The sequence below is a fragment of the Vidua macroura genome, chromosome 5 (genome assembly GCF_024509145.1).
Source record: "Vidua macroura isolate BioBank_ID:100142 chromosome 5, ASM2450914v1, whole genome shotgun sequence".
In the NCBI taxonomy this organism is placed as follows: Eukaryota; Metazoa; Chordata; class Aves; order Passeriformes; family Viduidae; genus Vidua; species Vidua macroura.
The window spans coordinates 26565388-26583171 of record NC_071575.1 but is presented as its reverse complement, the minus strand read 5'-3'; the positions used below and the strand labels follow the sequence as shown (position 1 = coordinate 26583171).

At 40.6% G+C, this 17784-nt stretch overlaps 1 protein-coding gene across 2 annotated transcripts in view; it reads left to right on the top strand.

Moving 5' to 3' along the window:
• The window catches only part of PKP2 (plakophilin 2), a 36879-nt gene extending 24886 nt beyond the window's left edge, over positions 1–11993 (top strand). For both annotated transcript variants that reach the window (XM_053978854.1, XM_053978855.1), the window contains exons 7-13: positions 3679–3796; positions 5284–5445; positions 5856–6029; positions 6610–6763; positions 8202–8391; positions 9388–9475; positions 11013–11993. In XM_053978854.1, the coding sequence (XP_053834829.1) occupies positions 3679–3796; positions 5284–5445; positions 5856–6029; positions 6610–6763; positions 8202–8391; positions 9388–9475; positions 11013–11081 (955 nt within the window). In that variant the 3' untranslated portion in view covers positions 11082–11993. The remainder of the gene's footprint in view (positions 1–3678; positions 3797–5283; positions 5446–5855; positions 6030–6609; positions 6764–8201; positions 8392–9387; positions 9476–11012) is intronic.
• The last annotated feature ends 5791 nt before the right edge of the window (positions 11994–17784 follow it).

Genomic DNA, 17784 nt, shown 5'->3' with positions numbered 1-17784 from the left:
TGGTTTTGAATATTATCTATATACATAAGTGAACCTCTGGCATGACTTTTCCTCTGAAAGGAAGGTTTAGTGGAAGGCTATTTGTATCACACCTTGAAAGCTGATAATGAACTGGTTCCACTTTTATCTTGAAATACCTTTTCCCAGAGCTTCTGCAATGCTGAACTTTCCCAAATTTATACACAGTTAATCACATTTTCCCCTGCAAAACATTTAATTTAAGTGCTGAAGCTGCCATACTTCACTACAGAGCCTTCCTTTTTAACTGCCCTGTAACTGAAGCATCCTGTGCCCCTATGTATTCTAGTTTTTCAACACTTTCTACAGAACTATTTCCAGGATAGTCAGCTAACCTCTCTCTTCTCACCTAGTAAAATAAAAGTCATCCTTCCTTTTTCATTATCATTTTTCACAGTTTGTCTGTCCCAGCTCCTGTCTGATCTCCTTTTGAATTACACAGTGACCCACAAGGACAGTAGAAACCTGTGTTTGGAGGAAATTGTATCATTGCAGCCTGGGAGGCTGCAAAAACATCTGCTTCCATTTACTCTAGAGAGAAGCGAAGCCAAAGCTCTCCCTGTGTGTTGAAAAGCTTGGACTCACAATGGCAGCTTCTAAGAGAGAGCGTAAAACAAGTGACTGATGATAATAAGTCTTTGAACCAAGGCCTCTTGCATAGCATTGCCATTCCTTTAAGTATATTTCCATCCATTCTTATCTCCTCTTGCCTCCTCTTCAGTTTATCAGCTCCCTCAATTCCTGAAAGGAATTTTGTTACTTCCAGCAAGCAGCTTGAAGCCTGGCACATATAGTTACCAAGTAGATCCCAGATACCTTTACCTCCTTGATGAATTTTAGAACTGTGCAAGGCAGGAAAGGAATAGAATTTCCCAAAATGCTGTCTGGTGTGAATTAAATGTGAATTAAATTCACATTACCAGTTTTAGCAGAATGAGTCCCAGGAGCAAAATCCTGCTTCTTATCAGTTACATGGACCATTCACAGCAGTTCAAGAACGTTTTCCAACAGTCAGTGTATGACTCAGTGTTGGCTTAGAGGGAGTATCCCTTTCATTTGGTGCCATTGATCTGCTAATTGAACATTTATTATCATCATTCTGTTTCCTTCAAAGCCATGCTTGGTTTTATTGCCTCAAATTTCTTTGTATTTACTTCACAACTCTGCATCAAAATAACATTTTCCAACAGGAAATTAGCTGATCCTCACCGCAGGACTGTGGGCAAAGGGCTATTTTGATTACAGATGTAGTTGCACCATGCTTGTGTGCAGGAGGGGACAGAAGCAGTAAATGCAAGACGAGATAAACGAGGCGTGCAGACAGATCAGCAATGGCACCATTTGAGCATGTCACCAGGATTACCACAGCTAAGCATGCCCAAAGTCAGGGATTTTTCATAGCTGGCTGCTGCCAAATTTTAAGTTCTGAGTCATTCAGAAGAGAGCATCCCCCACAAGTGGCAATCTCCCTGAGGCTCCCTTCTCCTCACATTGCAAGCACTGAGTATTTCAGGGCGTCCTGGAACTCCACTACAATGAAGTCCAGCTCCCGAGCTCAGAGACTGGCATTTCACTTGTCAGGAACCTCAAATCTTAGGAAGCCAAGAAAAAGCCAGTTTTAAAATTCTCTTAAGCGAAATGTCTCCATTTTTTCAAAAAAATATATATTTAAATTTACATTTCTGGGACACTTCTCAGAAATATTACATTTTTTTAGCAATCTAACAATATTTTTATCTCCTGGAATTTCTCAAGCTTCAATCAGCAAACAAATTTAAGCTGTCAGCTGAGGTTTTGCCTGAAATGCTCTTCTCTGACCCTCTTTTCAGTAAGGTGCTTACAGCAGTGTCTGGAGGAGTGGGAGAGCAGGAGCTCTTCCCTTCCCAGTCCACGTTGTCACCCTCAGGAAATAGGGAAAGGTGGAGAAAGGAGTAGCCATGTGTGTACAGGTGTGCACACAGACACACACTGATACCTGTCTCTGGATGAGCATCAACTTCTTAATGAAACAGAGCCCAGGAATTAATTTCCCTTGCAGGACAGGACAGTGCCCCTAATTCAGGCGCTTCTCTGCCTCCTGAGCTAGAAAAGCTCTTTACTCTGTTCATGCTGACAGCAAGGCCAGGGCATGGCCTCTCCTTGCGCAAGCATTCAGCAGGATCAGTTGTAAAAAGTTGAGGGGATTTTAGAATATGTGGGACAAAACAAAACACTGTATCAGCTGAAGTGTCTTTGGCAAGGGAAATTCCACACTTATCTTTGACAGTATTTTTAGTCTGTGTGTCCCAGAAACTATTTTTGCTATGCACCAGGAGGGCTGTAACATGTACACTTCTGTCAGCATAAGCATAGGAAAGGGTGACGTGCCTTGAATGTGACATATATAGGTAAAATTAAATTCCAAAGGGATTTCTATAGTAGGCCATGTTGTGGGATCTGAATATTGATTCTGTGATATATAATTCCATGAGAGAATAAATGAACTCTTAAATAGAGACATAGTTAACATCATGACCTAAAGTAAAATTGTAATTACAGTGCTTAGTATGTAACCTGAACATGCACTTCCCAGAGGGAAAAAAAAATAGTAGAAGTAAAATGACAGTGTATAAAATGCTACATACATTTTACAGTCATAAGTCACAGGAAAGCTTAAACCTTACTGAATTTGTCATTAATAAAATTGTAAACATTGTAATTTTTAGTGGGCAAAGTAAGCATGCAAAATAAGTAACCTGAAACTATCTAAAGGAACATGTCCCTCTGTGTTTTGATGGATGCTAAGATTGGCATTGGCTAATACTTAAAGTTATTTCAAACAAAGAATCTTCAATGTGCAGTCTTTTGTCCAGCAGAGCTGCAGGAGTCAAAAAAAAAAAAAAAAAAAAAAGGCCTGGATTTATAATTCTGGTATTCCATAATTCAGATTTTGCTGAGTTGTAAAAATAATTATACCCCAAAAGTGTAAGTGTTGTTTCTTCCATGGAAATCAGCAGCTTGTTTAGAGCCAAGCAGCTGCAAACAGCAAGGTGTGTGTTTGGTTTTTCAAGAGTTTTTAAATCAGTTTTTTAATTGATTTGTAAGTTGTACTTGGTTTACTACAAATCACAGCAAATGTTACTTGTAAGCCAGGGAAAGAGTGAGTCTTTGCTGTGAATGTGGAGATGGTGCTAAAACTCTCAGACCATGTGCCTGTTGATGGGTCATCTTGGATCAAGGACCAGCCTGGTGTAAGTAAATTAATTCTACAGGACATCTGTGCACATGGAAATCTTTACAGGTATCTTTCCTCTGATATTTTCACCATCCTAAATATTAAAATTGTAACGGAAAATGGAATAAGGAAAAAAAAGTACAAAGTTTTTGGGGGTTTTTTTTGACTGCTTAAAAATGATTGAGTCAACTTTGAGAGGAAAATTTGAGTCAGATCTTACCTTATCTGTCCAAACACAGTGGTTTGTTTCCCTGGACTATTTGTTTCTGTCTGAGAGTGAAAGTTTTATCTAGAAGAGGCTCAGATTGTCTTACACCTCTGAAGAAAAGAAGCAGTCAACCTGAACTTCAGTATCTTTAAGATTTAGCTGGAAAAGTTTGTCAGAGGAGCACAAGAAAATCCCTTTGACTAAATCTCTTCTCCCCAACATCTTCTTTCCTGCACAGAAACATGAGCTCTGCCGGCCCAGAAGGAAGGAAGAAGATGAGAGAATGTGAGGGCTTGATTGATTCTCTTGTGTATTATATCCAAGGAGCTATTGCAGACCATGAGCCCAATGACAAGGTACTCTTTCAGATGAAAAGTGTTTTCCTAGGGGAAATTGCCAAGGGAACATTTTTCTGTTGTTGTTTAGAAACCAATGTTCAGAAACAGCTGTGATGCAATTGCAAAACTTATTTCCAGGGCTTTTAAAACTGCCACCAAAGGTGAAAGTTCAGTAAGATTTTTGAAGTATTTTTATGCTGCAATCTAAAAGAATAGTATAACTCAGCACTGGGAAAATATTTTCGGAACGGAATCTCTAGACAGAAACACCTGTCGCTTTTTTTTTTTTTTAGTGAGATAAAATCACAGCTGTCAGAAATGCTGAAACACAAAAGAGTGAGATGTTGCCTTTTTGGTTGTCTCAGCTAGCTAGAAGCTTAAAAAATTAATCTGGTTACTCTCCTATGTATTTAATGCTACATACCCCTTAGGAAATGAAGAACCTAAATCCCTTTGGGTGGCAGTGTGATTAAGGAGCTCACATCATTTAGAATAGAAATAATTTTCCTAGGTTATTTCAGGAAAAAAAGCTACACATTTTCCCTTGCTTCCTAAGCCTGAGGCAGTAACTAAAAAGACATGGACACCTCCAGGTGCCAGTTTCTCTCACTCTTCCTCCCCTCACTGAGTGCAGGTGAACCCTGAACACAGATTCTTGGAGCAGAGGCTTGTCTTTCAGCTGGGTGAAGTTGGGTGAGAAGAGCAGCTGTCACTGACATTAGCTGCAGCCTGTAAGGCACTTCTGGTGGGCCTGCCATAACTTGTGCTGTGTAGTGGTAATTACTGCACATTTATAGCTCTGTTCTAGGATTAGTTCCTTGAGCTTCCCCATCTCCCTGTATCCAGTGCCATTAGCTTCAGGGAGAATCCAGCACATTACACATGTGCCAGTAGCTCCCTGCTGCATTTTGTCTTAAAACCACTCATTCCCTTTTGACTTTCAAAAGAGAGCAACTGGTAACAAAGCTATTTGCCACTAGACTCATCACTCAGAAATTGCAGACCTGACCTTAGCCATGTTCAGGAAGGAATGTCTTATTTTAAAAAGCATTCCACCACAGAAAAATGCTTCCTCCTTGGGGAAGATAAAAAGCTTTCCTCTTGCTGATGCTATGGTGAGGTGTGTACATGACCACCTTTACTCCTAAGCCCTTAAACATTTCTTGGCACACTTCTGTGTCAAGCAGCACTCGCCCAAACAATTCCCAGGCACAGTTCAGGAATTCTAATGTCCCAGGAGTGTTTCCAACAGGCACGCACCCTGCTCCGAATGCAGTCCTGTGTGCCAGCTGCCCGCTGGGCTCAGGAACATCCCGGGGCATGTTTCATTTCTCAGTATAAAGGCAGTCTGGTGGATCACTGGCATGAAGCTTGGCTCTTCCATCAGGCATTAGAAACTCTGCAGTCAGTTACTGAAGATGCAAAAATGAAATCTCTTCCCGTGTCTGTACATGTCCCTTCAACACATGCCAAAGCTTTCAATTTCTATTCTTTTGTTATTTTAGGCCACAGAGAACTGTGTGTGTATTCTTCACAATCTTTCCTACCAGCTAGAGATAGAGCTCCCTGAGAGCTATGCCCAGAGCATATATATGCAAAGAAGAAATATTTCTAACAATGATAAAACACCAGGCTGCTTTGGAACACGGAGCAGAAAAGTAAAAGAGGTAAAGTACATGATTAGTTACATCTCATTTGGTTAATAACTTGTAGGAACCTCTGAAGAATAAGGCTGCCATCTAATTAACAGTCTGTTATTGATGTATCTGGTAGGGTGACATTTCCTTGCCCCAAAAATGCAAATTTATTGGTAGTCCTTCTCGACACCAATTCTCTCGTTCAGCTGCTGCTGATGGCAATGTCATAGCAAATGTTTTAATAGTTGAGGAATACTCCACTGGATGGACTGGCCACTATCATTAAATACTGAAATTTTGCACATTATTATTTGAGCTCAGAACTTGACAGTCTCCAAATAACCTGGTCATGAAGAGTTACAAAATGGCTAGTTCAGCTTGTGGTGCATTAAGCTATAGAGGTCACTGTTTCTAAAGGCTTGATCTGTTGACATGTTTAGAAGCAGCAGGACACCCCGCTTCCTGAGGAAAAGAGCAATCCCAAAGGTGTTGAATCGCTCTGGCATTCTACACTGATTAGGATATACCTCTCCTTAATAGCAAAGAGTACCAGAAACTACACCCAGGAAGCATCCCTGGGAGCTCTCCAGAACCTCACAGCTGGCACTGGACCAGTAAGTCAGCTTTTTTCCTTTTCTTCTCATTTAGTTCTTGATGTGAATGTTGAGTTCAGGGCTGCAGTGCAGCTGAGCTCAAATAAGCACTGACAAGTCACTGGCTCAGTAGCATGGTGAAGGAAAATGAAGAACATTGAAGGGAAAGTCATAACCAGCAGTGCAGCTTTTCCTTGCTTGGCAGATAGTGGGTTCTGCTTCTTCTCCCTCTGTGCGCATCTCCATGTGTGGAGTTTGCTAATTCATTACACAGTGAGGGATGAGCAGATGTTAAAAGCAATAAAAAAGTCATTTTGTGGAAGACAGTTCTGTGGAGAGAGGAGGGCTCTAACACAACAGCAGATCACATTTGTGTTGAAAAAAACTAATGATATCTGTCTGAAGAACTAACCAAAGAGCACCTGGGAGAAAGAGGGCTTGCAACTTCTTTTTTATCGCCTCTCTTTACTGCTGCAACTCATATGTAACTCTGGCTTAAAACTCTTTTAAATATGCTTAAACTGGTGCAGAGAGCTGGCTGTGTGTGGCTTTTTCTGAGGCTCTGCACTCGTGGCAATGACACAGAACTGCCTTTCCACAGATGCCATTCGCGGTGGCCCGGACTGTTGTTCAAAAGGCAAATGGGCTCCCAAGCATCCGAGCTATGCTGCACGTCAGCCACCCCGCGGTGAAGAGGACAGCGGTCTCACTGCTCAGGAACCTGTCCCGAAACACCTCCCTGCGAAATGACATAGGTGAGCAAAGACTGAGAGCTTGCTCTGCTCTCTTCACATCAAAGTTTCCTGCATTGAAAAAAAGAAATGCGTGAAAAAAAAACCTGATCTGTGAGTAGATTTTTCACCGGATACTTGAAGTCTCTGTACAGGGCTTAAAATAGTTTTGCCTAAACAAAGTTTTCACTATATCAGATATTCCTCTTCAGATACTTCCATTGTTGTTACTTTCAAAAATACATCATTGAAGTAAATTCTACACAGATTTGGAGAGGGAGTTTTTCTTCTGCTCAAAATAGGGTAAAGGAAGGTGAGTGCTAAGTTCTGTGCTGCCACAGCTGAATAATGCTTTGCAAGAAATCACAGAACATCTCTAATTCTTCTAGCAAAGATCAGTCTCTCTCTTATTGAACACAAAGCTTTAGAAGTTTGCAGTCCACACAGTTTTCCTGCAAAATTTTTTTGAGAATGGAAGCTAGAAGATGCTATAGAAAAAATAGTTAATTCTTTTAAAATTATTTCATTTCTAAATAAAAGCCATTTCTCTTCTGAGTATTCTCATTTCAATTTATTGTGTCTTTAAGACTTTTTCCTACTGACAGGATAAAATGTATTCATATAATTTGTTGTCCTTTTTTGTGTTCCCACCAAGGGGGAAAGGGGAAATTGCAGGTATACAGATGGCTCATGGGGCAGATTAACCTCCAGAATTCTGCAGAACAGTCTCCTGGGTCTTGTTTGAGCCTTAAAGAACATTCCATATTAGTGAAAATATTACAACTTCGTTGGGCTGATTTCAAAGGGATAATCCATATGTTTTTAACAATTACAGGTGGTGAATCCCCCTGAAAGAGAAGAAATTAAACTGATAAGAAGTTGGGATATCGTCAGGAAAAAATAATTTAGGAGAGTGTGGGAAAGACAGAGTAGCACAAAGCTTTGGGGGAGGGTGCTTCATCATGCACATTCACAGTTGTTTCTTTGCTTTATCCATAATAGAGAGGACTGGGGAAATTTCAGGTGAACATTTTCTCTATTAAAAGATGTTCTTTTTGATTGACTGAAAGCATGTGTGAATTCAGGTCAAATTCCAAAAAGAAAAATTTTGGCCAAAGGAAAACATTTGAGAGGGCACACTGTTTTCTAGATGATAAGGGTCTGAGTTTATCAAACAAAATGAACCTACATTTATCCAAATGTATCAAGCAAAATGAAACTCCCTATCAAATGGAGATAAATTTAATATAAAACATCTCTAACAGGGAAGTGGCAGCCTGCAGCTGGCACTTGCCTGGTGAGTTCAGGTGCAGCTTCACCTGACCTGTGGGAATGTAATGCAGGCAGGAAGCCATGAGTGCATGGTGGGAGCACACAGCTCCCTGCTGAGGGAGAGTGGGAGGAATAAGGCAAATCTGCACCTGTTAGTAATGGAACTGCTTGTCTCTCTTCCACCTTGCAGCCAGAGAAGTTCTGCCTGATTTGGTGTCAGTCCTGCCTGAGTGTGTGCCAGGCTGCGAGGCTGCCTGTGAAACCACGGCGTCCATCTGCTACACCCTGTTCAACCTGACCCAGAGCAGCTCGCACAACGCCCGGCTGCTCCTCAGCGCCCAGGGCCTGCCCAAGGTCATTGCCATCAGCATGAATGACAGGTAAGGGGCTCCACCAGTCTCCCTCTTTCCCCAGGCAAAAAATAAACTGCAGCCTCTGCCACCTGGGGGGAAAAAACGCTTCATCTCAAGGTACAGGACAGCCCAAACAGGGATGTGAATGGAATTGCACTGATGGGGAAATACAGAAAGATCTCTTGAGACAACTCTCCCATCCATAGCTAAACTCACCAGGACCCAGCATTTCAAATAACTCCTCAGAAGATAACTGCACCATATTATCTGTATTCTGATATATATGTAGTGACTGATCATCAGATCTCATCTGTACCCAAAATGTCTTTCCTGTTCATTGTAACATAGCCCTGATAAACTTTAGCAATAAAGTGCAGGGATACACTTCACAGAACTTAGAGATCTGTACTTAAAAATAACATGCTGGAATTTTAGAGAACAGATTTTAATAATAATAATAGATTTTTAAAATAATACATTGGAATTTTAGAGAACAGAATTTAATTGTTCTTTAATATGTAAACAAGTGCAATCAATATTTACTCCAATGATAATTAATGTTTTAAAAATACGAATAATCATTCCATTTGCCTTGCTCTCTCTACAAAATGAAAGAGGAAATCAATCTCAGTAAAGGAGACCCCATGAGGACCTGAACAGTTTAAATCCTGTCTAACTAACCAGAGATTTTACCTACTGGAAAGATTCTTTCTAATGGTTGTTGTGCTGAGGTTATTTTCCTCAGCTGAAAATGCACACTATGATAGCTGCTGTTAGATGTAGGCTACAGAGCACTTGATTTCTCCCTAAATTTGAAGAATGAGTGGAGCAGGGAGGCAAGTTTCATTTGTTTCAGTAATAAGGACAGCCTGAAACATGCTACAATACCTAAAGGGTGGCAAACCAGCACTTAGAGAGATAAAACAAATGCTAGGAGGTTATGTTTGCTGAGGTCTGTACATGCACCATGATTATGATGTGTGAATTTAAATATGTTTTATCATTCTTCTTGCAAAATGGCAGCAATATGTTCAGCAAAGCCAGCAGGGCTGCTTCAGTCCTCCTCTACTCCCTGTGGTCACACACTGATCTCCACAGTGCCTACAAAAAGGTAAGCACAAAGAAAAATAATCTGTTCCTTGAGACCTAGAACCCTTTCATTTGTCCTCTGGGACCCTTAGCACTCCTGTACATTTAACAATTAACCTATGATAGGATTCAAGTGGTCCCTGAATTTGGTTTTATTTACTTGTACATAAGCCTGTGTAAGTAATGCATGGCCTTAATTTTTGCTCCTCTGTGTTCATGTTCTCTCCCCCTGTGGTTTTATATCCACTGGCAAAGCTTATGAAAAGCATTGCTGCTGCCTGCCAGAAGTGTCAGGTGGTGGGAAGTGATGCAGAGGAGGTGCCCATCCACACTGGCTGAACAGCCTGGCACAAAGGAGCCACGGTGGCAGCAAAACCAAGGGTAGGGCGAGGCAGCTTCCTGCTTTAAAACCAGAGCACTTCTGTTCTCCTGTTTGCACAGCCTGCTAGCCCAGCTGTCAGTTATAGTCAGACAAAAACTAGGTCCTGGGAAAGGTGTTGGCAAACATTTAATGCCATAGTCAGATCAAACAAAAAATTACCAGCATGAGTCTGCCACAAACCAGTTGGGTTCTTCTGAAGCTCTGTGCCTGCTTTTTCAACCAGTTACCTCAGTTACAGCTGAGGTAACTTCCACCTACCTATCTTCATCCTGCATCTCAAACTGTTTTCAGTCCTTGTGTAAACACACAAATTCTGTTCAGAATTTGTCACTTCAAATCCCCTATAACCTAAAACTGTTCCAAGTTCTCAAGCAAGCTGTTAGCATTTACTGTTCAGCTATTTCTCTTTGTAGATTTTTTTTTTAAATTTGCGCCAAAAAACTTTCTTAGCATAAACTTTACCAGTGTTGCATCACACTTAGCAGGTACTGCCCCACAAACCAGAAATCTGTGTTCCAGAATAAGGCTATTGTGCCATATAAATTCTTAACTAGTTGTCTCTGATTTTTTTACAACTGAATTCACCATACAGCAATATCCCTGATGGCATGAATTTACTGGTAGTTTAGGAAAGTCTATAGCATACATTTGTCAGACCTGATTTTCAAAAATGCTGATTATTTGCTCTTCCTATGCAAATCAGGTCCCCTAGAGACCAGGTATGGCACTGAAAACTTCAGAACCACCTAATGCCCAGACATTTTTGAAACTTTAGTCTAATAAGCCACGGAAACCACTTGATCAAATAAAATTGATAAAATCATGAGTCATTTTGGCATTGCCCTGTGTTCTTTGTTCTGACAGGGTTAATCTCAGCTAGGTTAATCTCAGCTAGGTTAATCTCAGCTATTAGTCACCTAAAAGTTAGGAGTCTGTAGAGCTGAGCTGGAAAAATAGGCTCCTGGTACAGTCAGTGGAGGGAGTTCAGCAATTCCAATTATCCTCTCATCTATCCTGGACTAAACGAGCACTGCCTGTTCTGTCTCTGTGGCTGCTCAGGACTCTGCCTAGACCCCTACCATGGCTCCTTATTCAGCTCTTAGGCAGCTGGACCCAGCCTTGCCTTGCAGAATCAACACTGAAAATAACGAACCGTTCTGTTTCTTCCATTCCAAAGGCTGACTTCAAGAAGGCAGATTTCATCAACAGCCGGACCACAAAAGCCTACAACTCACTGAAAGATTGAATCAGAGCATAACACCAGGGAAGACAGAGTCCATACGGCAGCCAATGTAACCATCTTCACAGGGTTGGTGTCACCATCATGAACCACAAAGTATCTCAAGAAAAAAGGGGCTGATTTTCTAGAAAGACTTGAGTGGCCAGAGAGTAGCTTTTTTGAGTTTTTAATCCTAATCACCTCGTTGTCACTGACAACATCAGTACAAGTATATCAACATCAATACAAATGTCAATACAAGAGTAACCAAAGATGGATTCTCCAGGATGTCTGAGGTGAAGTTTCATCCAGGTTTACCACTAGTCAGAGCTCCACGTGACTGCCTTTGTTCCATACAGAGGAGTTTGAAGTGCTGGTTGGCAGCAAATTCTTTTCAGACTGTTTTATACCAGAAGTTTTTTACAGTGGGTAAGCATCAAGTGCACTGCTCAGAATTTAGTTGTTTTTCACTCTCTTGTTTCTTCACACAGCTGAATAAGAATCTCCAGACTCTATGAGTATGCAGAAGAAGCTGTTTCACTACATGAATTATAAAAGCACCAATGAAGTTAAAATTACTATTTTTGTATTGCTTGTTTTCATGGGCTCACTGGTTCTTAAGCCTCTTTCCTTTGAGATTTCATCAGCAACAGCAGCAAAACTGATTTTACATAGATCTTACCATCCCTTGCTCCTCTCATCCTCCCTCACGTGGCTGTTGCATTTTACAACTGTGTCCAGAAAGGACCTTAACTAGAACCACTAGCTTTAAGGCACTGTGTTTCAGACACTTCAGGCTGAACTTAAGCTCATCATTCTGTGCTAGTTGGTGGAGAATTTTTTTGTGGGTGTTTCAGTGATTATTTTAAGAAAATAGCAATTTCAAAACAATTCTGTTGAAAATCTATATACAATAAAGGGAGTGGAGTCTTGCCTTTATTTTTGAAGTAACAGACACACAAGAGGCTGGGCTCTGTGCTGATTAAGGAATTTATCTGATCCTGCTTCATATTCTCTTACTCAAAATGATCATCTTCCCTACAGCAATTACATGCAATGTGATAACTTTGGGACTATGCCTGCACATGTGGAATAGGTGACAGGAGGGGAAAAAATTCATGAAGACCTGAAGGCTCAGGTTTTCATTATATGATGCTCAAGATGGTAAAGAAGCACTTTAAAAAACCCCATCTGCTACATTTAGTAAGTCAGATTTTTCTCAAAAAAAAAAAAAAACAACAACAGAAAAAAAAACCCACCCAGGGGTTAGATTGTCCATTAAAACAGCAGGAAATCCTTACATAAATATTGGGTTATCAGCAGATGTGATCTGGCATTACTCTTCTGAAATCAGGGGAGCTGAGCTACCTTTATGGCAATATGGATGTTTTGTCATATGTATTTACAAGCCTTGCTGCTCCAACAGAGCCCATCCTGTACCCTCACTGCTGAACAGCTGCTCTTGTCCAGAAGGAGATGCAAAATCCTTGGAGTAGGGACCTCAGAGGGAAGGTCACCAGGCCTCTTCATTCAACACTCCTGGCTAAAGGTCTGGCTCCTACCAGAAATTTAGAACCAGTGGGTTGTACCACTGCACCGTGTCCTAACATATTCCTGGATATCTGGGAGCTAAATTCTGCTGGCAGATGCCCACAGTTCTCCAAGGAGTCCCAGAAAGTCCCACACGTGCACACAGGACACAATGTACCCCGGGGAGGGAAGCAAACAACACTGCTTTCCTGTCACTGATCCTTTTCAGAGGGCTCTTAGCCCTCCACATTTGCTTTGAATAACTCAAATCAAATGCACTCCAGTAGGAGGTTTTAAAAATACTATTATTTTTTGTAGGATGTCATATTCAAAATACTGCCGGTCCAAAAACAATACGGGGAAAGGGAACTTACAGCACCACATGTTGAGGGAATTGTTTTTATAACTTTTTCAAATATGATAGAAAACAGACAATTAAAATCCAACTTTCTCTTCTAACTTGTTATCCCAAGTTACTCTGCTTGTGCCATGAAAGAATGAATACCAGCAAACCTGGACAAGTCTCATTTTATTGCCTAAAAGAAGTGGTAGGCAAAATTAATAAAGAAAGAGTAAACCTCAATACAGAGTAGCATAGGAATGAAGAATTGCAGCCTAAAAGATCAAGAAGGGAGTTTTTAGAAATGCTCTTAGTCTTACTAAACTCACATGCTGTTTAAGAAACAAAACAAGCAATGGTGTTGGGTACTTTTAAATATATGTGTACCTCTCAGTAAGATGTCCTTAAAAAGGAAATGCAGAGATTTTTGGGTTGTTTCCATTGATGCAGTGATTTTAAAGGTCTTTTTCAACAGAAATGAATCTATGATAGTGCCCCTTTAAAATCAAAGCAGTGTTCAGGAGTCACTAAGAATTATCTCAGATCTGGCAGCAACATGAGAAACATGAGACACGCCTTATTACAACTGATCTCCTACTTGTATGCAATCAAAAACATTTCAGCAGGACTCCAAAGAAAACAAAGCAGAGAAATAATAAAGTGCTCTCTCTAATGCAAAAAATCTGTCTTTGGTCTTTTTGTTGTTAGTGAACCTAGTTGGCTGGGATGCAGCAAATGTATTTTTAAGCCTTAGCCCTTCCTTCAAAAGGGAAACTCATTTTTAAATTAAATCTAGGTATGGAGGCTTAGACTTTCCTATAACAGCACAGTGTTACTGAAGGCAAGCTGTGTAATGCTCCTGTTGGCATCAGAGGCCTCCTGCAAATCATTTCTTTGTCCAGTTTTATTGACCTATCAAACCACCCAGAATCTGCTGGTTTCACCTCTCTTTAATAGGTATTTTCCAGTAAACTTCACCATGGGCCACTGGAGATCTCAAAAATAATTAAATCATTCTCACCATAGCCTTGGACCTGGGAAATAGAACTTTCCCACTTGCTCTCTTCCTGAGAGGAGATTGGAAACCTTGAATTTAAACATGCTGAGCAGTGCCTAAGGAGTCTTTGGCTGAACAAGAAACTTACCCCAGGTCCTCTTGTCTTGTGTCTTAACCACAACCCAGTACAACCATCTTTTACAGAATTGTTTTAGTAGAAACTCTTAAATAGTACAGATAACTGTGTAATAGATTATAGACATTACCAGAGAATTAGTCATTCCTTTCCTCATTTCATCCTCCTACCTTATTTTCTACTGTCACTGCTCCTAAACATTAGTGCTTTTTCTTCTCCCTCCTTTCCTGAATAGAATTAAACTATGTAAAATAATTGCATTATATTGTGCATGGTCACAGGGTTTGGGTTACTTGTCTTTTTTGTGGGGTTTTTCTTTTGAGAAAGAACATGCTATCTATTAAGAGAGGTTCAACCTCCCTTTCTGGGCCCATAAAAGAACATCAGGTGAAATGAGCTGGCACCATCAAAGGCCACACACAAGAAGCCCAGCTCTCCCCTGGCTGTTCTTTAGCCTGGCAGCCTGTGCTCCAAAGGCAGCCCATGGAAGCTGAGGGCAGTCAGGCTGCCTGTTTGTTTGGTTTTTTGTTTGTTACCATGCTTAGTCCTTAGGTTCCAGGACCATCAACATTTTCCTAGCTTTAGTTTTGAGGGCCAAAAAGCCCAACAGTGTCTCTTGACAGCCCTCTTGGGGGATGCTTCACAAACTGGCCTGATGAGCAGTCACACAGTGAGTCATGCACAAGCCATGCTAAGTGTTGAGGACTGGTGCTTCCCAAGCTATTCCAACTCCAGCAGCTGCTCTTCCATTCCTTTACTTAAAGTGCTGCTGGTTAAAACCTCAGTTTACATTCCTGACTCATGCTCCAGACCCATCCCATGGGGAAGATAACATGACCTTAAGGCATCATCTGATAGGAGACAAAGATCTGGAAACAGCAATCAGACTGGAGGAAATGCATGTTTGAGCTTAACAGCACAGCACACCAAGGCCAAGCCCTGGACCATCAGATCCTGGGGCAACCATGTGAGTTGTGCCTGGCATATCCGTGTAGATGTTGCACAGCCCACTGGAAACCCAGCAGAGAGATTTGCTCAAATACATCAAAACCAAAAAGGGCTTCAGTGCAGACACTGCTCCCAGATCAGGGATTTGCCTTTCTCTACAGGCTTACTTTGGATATATTAATAGGCTTGCATATGAAGGGGAAATAAACTAATTTTGTCTTATTTCATGTGTTCAGAGCTAAAAACATCCTAAAATATGCATTAGAGGCATTGTAGGATCATAAATTAGAATTTGCCTGCATCCTTCTTTCACCTGTATCTACCAGTGCTATACCCAGTGTGACTGTAGGAACTTAACATTTCTCTAACAATTTTCCAATGATTCAACCTAAGCTCCTATTCTCTTATTTGTATCTTTTTTGAATCCTCTCTCAGACCAGCCTAAACATGCACAGATACAGAAAAGAGGAAGCAGGCATGTCCTTAGCAGCTACAATTTAGAGCCAATACTGCAAATACCCCCATGGTATCAGTGTTTTGCATGCTCTAATTTGTAATCAGCCACAGGACTATGGGTCAAACTATCACCACTCACACCTTGAAAGGAGCTGAGTCCCCAAAATCCCCACCCTGCTCTTCTTTACACCACTACTACCTCAACTGTACTTAAACATCTGGGTCCTCCTGCAATTTCAGCAAGAGAATTAAGATCTTCCTCAGTTCTAGAGAAATTTAAAGACATTTTTTTGACCCTCAAAAATACATCCTTACTGTGTTTTCACCAAAAGGGAAATAGCCATGTCTGAGACACAGAAAAATAATAGTGATAGGCCAAGGAGGGTAAAATCTTTCAGAAAGTTCAGAAACTTTCTGAAGCCCATGAAGGCTATAAGAAAGTGGGTTCCAGGCAAAATAGTGGTGTTTGGCTTGGAATAACAACAAAATAAATCAGTAATGTAGTATCAGTGTTGAACTCTGCCTGGAAAGCACACTGCGCCTTAGGATACATGAGCACCCTTGAGTTTTAACTCAAAACTCTGGACATTGGGATTAGCCCCATTACAAACTGTGTATGAGTTTAAATCCTGCACAATTCTTAAAGACTAGAGAACCATGGCAACCATTGCATTGCAGTTACAACATAGTAGCACACAGGATGCTGCAGTGAGAGCAGTGGAGGTATTATGCCTTTCTGAAAATTAAAATAGGTATTCTTGAGGATTTTTTTCTTTCCTGATGCTGGGAAAAAGAAGTGCTCTGAACATATGATACACATAGCCTTGAAATACTGTTTTTATAGTAGGATAATATTTGTTATTTTAAAAGCATATTGACAAAAGGTAAGAGTTTTTAACATAAAGGGAGGCTGGGATGAGAAACTCAGGTCTGATGATATATATATATACATGGTGATAAAAAGGAGAATCTACACATCAGTATTTGCACCAGCATTGTAGTGGGGTTTTGTGTTTTGTTCTGTTTTGTTTTGTTTTAGTGGTACTACTACTTGACCTGAAATTGCTTAAAACCTGGAGGTCAAAAACTGGTGCCTTGGATAGCAGTAATATTCTTGCAAAAGTGTTATTAGAGAAGATTTGGCACAGTAGAAATGACACAAAGAGGTGGAGGGAAGATTGTCTTCTGGTGTGAAAGATTGGAGCAGAGGCCTTTGAAAGAATTCCTCCTGAGTACACAGCATGAATCACCCATCCTCCAAGGACAGGTTTCCTGATCACATCAGTTATTTTCTGCTGTTTTGCAGAGAGGTGGACAAATTCACCATTACCTCAGGGTAGTAATTAACTTATTGTGAGGCTTATTATGAATAATAAATAGGCCACAATGAATTATACAGTCTATAATATGTTCAACTATAAAATAAGAGGCTCTAAAATGGCACTTTATACAACCTGTGTTTTACAAAGCAACCCCATGTTCTTCACATCCACTGTAGTGGTTACAGATATAGATTTGTTAAATAGGCATTAAAATAAAAAAAAAGAGAGAGAGAAAAGCCATTAAAGTGAGCAAACAGCAGTGAGCTGATTGCCAACAGGAAAGAAAACCAAGGTAATGAAGGTGTAGCCCTGGACAGTGGTACCTGATCTCTCACATGTTCAAACCAGCCACCTGTGGTAGATGCATATTTTGCTCTGTCATTGTTCCCACTCCTGCAGTCAGGCAGTAGGACCTTGGCTAGAACTCTTTTTTTTCTCAGTAAACAAAAAAGCAAAAATAAAATTAAAAACCAGTGTAACATCTCAAGCCTGAAAAATATTTTACCACAATTCTAGTAAAACATGGAATTCTTGTTAAATGCTTGTGACCCTGTGGTTTGGGCAAGAAGACACCCTCCTGACAGCTGACAGCATCACCAAAAGGACAGGAAATAGCCCATAGTTTACACTGGCTTATGCTGCTGTCCTTTAAGCAGAGTCCCCTTTTTGGAAGGGGACAGTTTAATTTTTACATGCATGCCATTTAACAATTGTTTTTTCAGGGTAAGAAAGAGGAAAAGAAGAGGAGAGTTTCTGTGAAGATCTTGCCAACATTCTTTCTGGGCTGTAACAATAACTGTCCTCCTAAACTAAGAAAAATATGATTCTTCCCAGCCTCTCTTCCAAGATAAATCAATTACTGTTTTTTTGGGATGCCCTGTGTACAACAGTCATGCTGAAATGTGCATGCATGCTATAAAGTACAAACTGGTTTTGCTCTGCCTTAGGACACAGCCTCTGAAGGTGACAAAGCTGAGACCAGAAATAATCCAGCAGTCCCA